The sequence below is a fragment of the Rousettus aegyptiacus genome, unplaced genomic scaffold, assembly GCF_014176215.1.
Source record: "Rousettus aegyptiacus isolate mRouAeg1 unplaced genomic scaffold, mRouAeg1.p scaffold_m13_p_5, whole genome shotgun sequence".
Classification (NCBI taxonomy): domain Eukaryota; kingdom Metazoa; phylum Chordata; class Mammalia; order Chiroptera; family Pteropodidae; genus Rousettus; species Rousettus aegyptiacus.
In genome coordinates, this window is record NW_023416308.1 from 116583643 (window position 1) to 116590837 (window position 7195).

Here is a 7195-nt window from a genome sequence, read left to right on the forward strand (position 1 = left end):
GAATTGTGAAAGGTCTCTGATTTTACCCTGCTTTCAAACAAACAAGCTAGAGTGACACAATTTCATGGATGTTGGCAGAAGACTCAAGATTTCTAGGTCAGAGACAAAGGACTTTGTTATTCACAGCAGCAAGTATCACGAATGCGAGCATATTTGTGTCACTCCCCCTCACCCTCAAGTCTCATGAAGGCAATGCGGATGGACTCACGTGAATGCCCATACACAAGGTGAGTTGTGTTCACAAGAGATGAACCTTGAGCTTAGGGTGCCCAGATAGTCTATAACGGGCAGTGAGTTGCCTGTCCTTTGCTCTAGAGGGAGCCACTATCTCTCTTGTCCAAGGCCGTTCCCTATACAGACATCTTGGGAAAAAATAGTCCTTGTCTCTCACTAGCCCTGCATAAACTCGAGAGACTGGTAGAAAACTAACACTTCTCTCCTCATATCTCACTAAATCCTCACAACACCCCTGCTAAGTAGATATAACTGGCTCTTTTTTGCAGATAAGGAATTAAAGTCCAAAGAAGTGAAATAAATTACTCCAAGTGATGCAGCCAGTAAGCAGCAGATGCAGGGGCAAACCCAGGCCTGCCTGATTTGAGGCCTGTGCTTTGTCCACTCTCCTGTGGCGCTTGAGGCAGGGAGGGGTCCCGAGTGGAGAAAGGTGATGGGAACCCCCTTGAATAGTGGGAGAGGACGAATGCATCGAGACTGGGAGATGAGAGGGCTGAGGGCCAGACTTGTAGGACCTTGCAGATCATAGTAAGGACTTTGGATTCTTGTCTAAAGGTGATAAGGAGATGCCAGAGGGTTTTAAGCAAAAGAGTGACATGATCGTATTTATGTTTTAAAAGAATTACTCAGTTTGCTGCTCTGTAAAACGTGAACAACAGTAGTACCTACTCCATAAGTTTGTCATAAGTAGTAAATGAAAGGGATTAAATGGGAGGATAAGTGTAAGCGTCTTAGTTGGTGCCAGGCAGAATAGGCTGTTGAGAGGATATCGACCATGATGATAACACAGAAAAATGCATTGAAGAATTCAGGGTGAGGCTGGGAGCGGATGACAGCAAGGTCCAGGAGGGGTTGTGCATACAGGCTAGAGTTCAAGAGACCATCTAGTTGGCTTGGCAGAACTGACCTGGGGTTAGGTCTTGAGACAGGTACACTTGCTGCCCAAGAGCCTGCTGGTAGATGGAGAGAGAGGAGAGGGGCACAAGGTTCTCCAAGTAAGCAGGAGGCAGCGGGGGTTAAAAAAATGACAGTTCTAGAGAGCCTAGGTAGGAGGAAGATGGGGCCAAGAGGAGGGCACTAAATCTTCAAGTAAGGTTGCAGAAGCATGTGCTGTCTAATCAAAGGAGGAGGTTGCTGATGAGATTGTGGGGGTCCAAGTTCCAGCTCTTTCTCCACTGTCCTGATGGTGTACAGCCTTGAGGTACCGCAGGCTGCACATCTAGGGACCACTGCAAGCTCCCTTTGGCTTCTCCAGACCTAATAAGGGAGAGGATGTGTATGGTACAGAACACAGAAGAGAAAAAACATCACCAAGACCAATGTTAGGGAACACTAGTAATTTTAACAGCAACCCACCTAAGGAAAGCATAACGGTTACAGGCATATGTCACAAGCCCGTCACTCCCTCTCTCCAGCATGCATTACTCAGCGGCGGCTGCTACCGGTACTATGCATGCACTGTAAAATGTTTTTTAGTCAGCAGGCTTTCTGAGGGCTTAACTTCAAAAAGTTAGGGGCTGACTTTGCATCAGCCCCAGGGAGGGGATGGGCTGATGTGGACACCCAAAATGCAAATATGCTGAAAGGTACACAAACCCAGAACAGTCCCCGCCTGGCCTGCCTTGCGGGGTGAAGTGAGAAGTACTGAGGCCCGAAAATCTCCACGCGAGCGCAAGGGGCCATTTGTTTTTATCAACGGTGGTGCTGTGATGACTCCACTGCCCTGCCTGTCCCTGGTCCGGCCTGTGCGGAAAGGGAAACCCCAGGGGCGGCGGAGGCCAGCGGGGATCTCTTGAGCCAAACAACCCCTTGCTCCGCGGCGGGCAGGAAGGGCGACCCTGCGCGTCACTTCCGGGTCCTGCGACGTGAGCGGAGTTACCACGGAGACGGCGGTCCTGAGGCCCCGCCAATCGAAAGTTTCCGTGCAGTGGGCTCCCGCTGGGGGGCGCGAAGCGCGCAGGGTCGAGTCTGCAGCAGACACGCCCCACTCTGGGCATCGCAACGTCCGAGGATGCACCACGCGTCATTTCCACCCTCTTTCTCTGCGCAACACGGAGGGGGCGGAGCCGGCGCTCTATCAGTGCGTCACTTCCGGTGAGCCTAGCGGCGACAACGGCAACATGGCTATGAACGGCGCTGGTGAGGACTTGAGCGGCGGGGGCCTGCGGCTGTGGGGTGCGGGAGGCAGCCCGCCTCGGCAAGACCCCCCAGGCCCCTTATGACTCTCTTCTTCCAGAAGTTGACGATTTCTCTTGGGAGCCTCCTACCGAAGCGGAAACGAAGGTGCTGCAAGCGCGACGGGAGCGGCAGGATCGCATCTCCCGGCTCATGGGCGACTACTTGCTGCGTGGTTACCGCATGCTAGGCGAGACGTGCGGGGACTGCGGGGTGAGGAGAGACTCGGGACGTGGGATCAAGGATGGGTCCACGGACTAGGCCACACGGCCTTCCCCAACTTTCCTCTTTGGACCCCATTGCTCAGCGTCTCACCTCTGCTTGTGCTTTCTGGCTCCTAGACGATCCTCCTGCAAGACAAACAGCGGAAAATCTACTGCGTGGCTTGTCAGGAGCTCGACTCAGATGTGGATAAAGATAATCCCGGTGAGGGGCTGAGTGTGCTTGATGGAGAAGCGAGGTGATAGAGGCCTGGGAATAGTAGGTCTGGGAAGTGACTGGAGTCTGTAGGTGGGCTAGAGGTAAGGTGCTTTCTCCTTTCAGCTCTAAAGAGGAACATCCATTTAGTAAGAGCACTGAGCACCTCCCGTGTGCCAGACGCTATGGAGAGTGAATTCAATCAGGCATAGTCCTGATGGGAGAGATGAATCAAGGGCATAAGCAAATCTGATACAAAGAGGACAGTGAATGAGTTGCCCTATAAGAGTGGCATCTCAAGCACAGAAAGCAGAGCAGTAGAGTAAGAAGGTGGCCCAGGGCTGAGGTGGGCCAGGCATCCTGACCAATCCACCCTTTTTTCTTCTTTTAGCCCTGAATGCCCAGGCTGCCCTCTCCCAAGCTCGGGAGCACCAGCTCGCCTCTGCCTCAGAGCTCCCCTCAGGCTCTCGGCCCACCCCTCAGCCCCCAGTACCCCGTCCAGAGCACTGTGAGGGAGCTGCAGCAGGGCTCAAGGCAGCCCAGGTGCCACCTCCTCCTGCTGTGCCTCCAAATACAGACGTCCTGGCCTGCACACAGGAGGCCCTCCTGCAGAAGCTGACCTGGGCCTCAGATGAACTGGGCTCTAGCACCTCCCTGGAGACTAGTATCCAGCTGTGTAGCCTCATCCGGGCTTGTGCTGAGGCCCTGCGCAGCCTGCAGCAGCTGCAACAGTAAGAGACCCCCTCCTGAGAAAAACCCTCTATAGAAAAACAGCTCTGTTCCTCTCGTGTGGTTTGTTCTTTTCTGGGTTCTGTGAGTGCATGCCAGCCCCAGCTCCAGTCTCCTTTTTCCTGTGTTTGGCCTCTTTCCCTCTCACTATCTGCTCCTTGATGCCCTGAGAGATGAGTTAGTCTTGTGTCTGCTCAGTTTCCCCCCTCAGAGAATGAGGAGGAGGGAGAGGACTATGTGATGCTTGCTGCCTGGAAGGCAACAGCAAGAGGGGTAGACCTCTGCAGCACCCCTGCAGCACCCCTGCAGCACCCCTGCAGCGCCCCTGCAGCGCCCCTGCAGTTATCCAGTGCGCATTGAGTGAGATTGGGATTTCAGTCTCCTCGGTAGCTTCCCCTTCCCTGAAGCATCCCGACGCCATCATCGTTTCCCATTTCATGTCCAGCCCCGGTACTCGGACATTGTCAGGGTGTCAGGTTGCACATTAGGGACCAAGTTTAGATTTACTCCGGTCTCCTGACCTCCAGTTTTAGATTCTTTTCCTTCGTTGCTATAATTGGGGAGAATAATTAAACATAGTGTTGGGGGAGCATGAAAAACTGTGAATGAACCATGCCCTCCGCTTTGGGCTTCCCTTTCCTCTTTTACCGTTTCCCTTCTGTCTGCCCCATTCTCCTTACTTTCCGCGACTTGGGGCGATTTGGTCCCACAGCCATTGCCCTTTTAAGAGAGGTCCCGCCCATACGGGGGTGGGGCAAGGGCGGAGTCGGAGGCGTCCGGGAAGGAACAAAGCGCGGCCTGCGGGCGCCGGCTGGGTTCCATCCGAGGAGCTGCGGGGTGCGGGGCCTGCAGACGGCATCCAGGACGTAGCGTTAGAGGGAAGGAGGCGGCATCGTCGTCCGCGCCGGCCGGGCCATGAATGGCCTGCCCTCGGCCGAGGCGCCGGGCGGCTCAGGCTGCACCCTGGCCGGGCTCCCGCCGCTACCGCGCGGTCTCAGCGGTCTCCTTAACGCGAGCGGGGGTTCGTGGCGGGAGCTGGAGCGCGTCTACAGCCAACGTAGCCGTATCCACGACGAGCTGAGCCGTGCCGCCCGCGTTCCGGACGGGCCCCGCGGCGCCGCAGGCACCGCCAACACGGGACCCACCGTGGGTCCCCCCGGCCCGCGTCGTCCGGTCAACCTCGACTCGGCATTAGCGGCGCTGCGCAAGGAGATGGTGAGTAGCTGGGCCTTGGGCCAGGGATTGGGCGTGCGGGTTGGGGGAATGGGGCTGCCACCAAGCTTAAGGGTCCCAGGGCGGGGTGGGGCGGGTCACTGGCATGAAACTAGGAACAGGCGACTTGGGTCTCAGAGGACATGTTGAAGCCGGTTGGGTCACAGGGAATATGGTAACAATAATTGTAGTTAACCCTTATGATATTGGTTGCCCTGTATTTTTAAATGCTTTACTGGTCTTCATCCTGCTAGATAACTTATCTGCATTTTACAGGTGAAGATCAGTGACTTGCCTAAAGATTCACAGCTTGCAGGTGGTGTCTTTGTCCACAAAACTTGTACTTAGAAAGTGTGGGAAAATTGGCTAGGGCTGTGGCTTGGGACAAGGGTGGCCTGGACCCCAACCCCAGCCCACCCTCAGTTTTTTGCAGGTGGGGTTGCGGCAGCTGGACATGTCCCTGTTGTGCCAGCTTTGGGGCCTGTACGAGTCAATCCAGGACTATAAGCACCTGTGCCAAGACTTGAGCCTGTGCCAGGACCTGTCATCCTCCCTGCACTCAGACAGCTCCTACCCACCTGATGCTGGCCTATCTGATGACGACGAGCCTCCTGATGCCAGTCTGCCCCCGGACCCACCACCCCTCACTGTGCCCCAGACACACAATGCCCGTGACCAGTGGCTGCAAGACGCCTTCCATATCAGCCTCTGAAGAATTGGGGTGGGGTCGTGGGGGGCACGTACCAATGAAAAAGGCCCAGAAACACCCCTCAGCAAGTACTCAGACTATAGTGCCTGCTTTCCCTCATGCCACCTCACTTCACAGGAGGGCAAAGCCTGGGCCCTTCAGAGGCACAACTGCCAACCCTCTCCTGTCTCAGGTTGACTGGCAGTGGGGCAGGCACCTGGGCTACAGCCTCTGCCCAGGACACTGGACCTCCATTTCTCCCACAGCTTGTGTGTACCCCAGCTTGGCCAACCTTCAGGCTGGCAGTGGGGCCCAAAGCATCTTGCACTCCCCTTGGCATCTCTGGAATTGGGATGAGTGCCTCGTTCCCATCACCTGTTCACCTATTGCTGTTGGCAGCTGTAGGCTCAGGAGCATCCCTCCTCCGGTCCCTGTGTTTCACTACCCTAGACAAGGGCTCCAGGACCCATTCCTGCACCCCCTCACGGCTGGGAGGGCCAGGGCTCCATGCTGGATATTTAAGTTTAGGAACCAGCCTCCTGGGCGCATAGGTAAATAAATACTCTCAGTGTTTCTGTGTTCTTACTGCTTGGCTCTGGGGTGGAAAGCTAGCGGTGTTTCGGGCAAGTGCGGCCCGCGCTGCGCCGGCAGGTGGCGCCGGAAACCCTGAGTGGAAAAAGGCCTGGCGGTGGCAGGTTGCGAATCCTCAATTCCCTGGGTTGCGGAGCGTTCCAAGCTGCCCCAGACTGGTCCTGTGGTTGTGTGACTGCGGCCAAGTCACTTCCCCTCTTGGAAGCCTGAGAGCCCACCCCTCACCTCCGCACTCGCTTTGGGCTTTCTTGGCCCGCCGGGGAGGAAGAAGGAGCCGCCCATCTTGAGAGAAACTTTCCACCGCGAGCGAGTGGAGGCGGGGTTGGGGCGGCACAGGAAATGGGTGGGCCCCAGCCGGCGGGCCAAGGGGGCCCCTCGGCCGGAGAGGGGAAGACGCCTCCAGGAAGGGACTGAGAGTGAGTGCCCAATGGATGGGAGGAAAGAGTTGCAGAGGCAGAAAGGGGGTATGGGTGTCCCAGGCTCCCCAGAGGCCAGACAAGCCCTGAAGGAGAGATGGGGGCAGGGCCCCCTGGCTTTGGTGCATAAGACGGGCGGTGAGGGGTGGTTGGGGTCCCAGACACCTCCATCCTGCACTTAGTTTCGTACAGACCTCTTGGCACCACCCCACAGCACTTGAGACCTTGATGGTTGTAAGTAAAAGGCTTTCTTTTACAGAGGAAACCTAGGACCATAATGCTGGGACTGGGAGCCGAAGCCATCAGGCCTGCCAAAGGAAGCCTGTATATTGGGATGGTGGTTGCTCAGACACACAACACCCCTACAACTTTTGAGACCAAGAGGAGGACCTCGAAGTCGCACACTTAGGCTTTCAGGCTGCTCGCACCCATGCCCTGCTGCACAGTTACTTGCCTCCTGGAGACAACTCAGCAGGCACAGCTGGCACATCAGAGGGCCTGTTCAGATAGAGTGTTTATCAGGCACCGAGCTACCGCCCATTCACAAACCTTGCAGGGTGCTGGCTGGGAGGGAACCAGCAGATGTGCTGCCCCAGGACAGTTCTCTAACTCTGGGCCTGACACCTGACGCTCATTACCATAGGAGGCGGAAGGGTAGGCGATAGGGCTCTAATCTAGGCATGAGTGAACACAGTGGCTACCGCCCAGAGCGAGCTTCCCAGGGGAGGGGTAG

At 56.2% G+C, this 7195-nt stretch overlaps 2 protein-coding genes and 1 long non-coding RNA gene across 3 annotated transcripts; 2 read left to right on the forward strand and 1 right to left on the reverse strand.

Annotated features, from left to right (window-relative positions):
* Nucleotides 1-97: 97 nt before the first annotated feature.
* LOC118602950 lies at nt 98-2129 on the reverse strand. The gene is made up of 2 exons (XR_004951047.1): nt 1831-2129; nt 98-1491 (listed from the first exon to the last, which is right to left on the reverse strand). It is a non-coding gene; the product is annotated as an uncharacterized LOC118602950 (long non-coding RNA).
* An 87-nt stretch (nt 2130-2216) lies between these two features.
* On the forward strand, nt 2217-3614 carry ZNRD2 (zinc ribbon domain containing 2). The gene is made up of 4 exons (XM_016119373.2): nt 2217-2373; nt 2471-2622; nt 2751-2835; nt 3218-3614. The coding sequence occupies exons 1-4, from the start codon at nt 2355-2357 to the stop codon at nt 3559-3561; spliced, it is 600 nt and encodes a 199-aa protein (XP_015974859.1). The 5' UTR covers nt 2217-2354; the 3' UTR covers nt 3562-3614.
* A 140-nt stretch (nt 3615-3754) lies between these two features.
* On the forward strand, nt 3755-6028 carry FAM89B (family with sequence similarity 89 member B). Its single transcript, XM_016119375.2, has 2 exons — nt 3755-4770; nt 5201-6028. Exons 1-2 carry the CDS (start codon nt 4471-4473, stop codon nt 5477-5479), a joined length of 579 nt encoding a protein of 192 aa, XP_015974861.1. The 5' UTR covers nt 3755-4470; the 3' UTR covers nt 5480-6028.
* The last annotated feature ends 1167 nt before the right edge of the window (nt 6029-7195 follow it).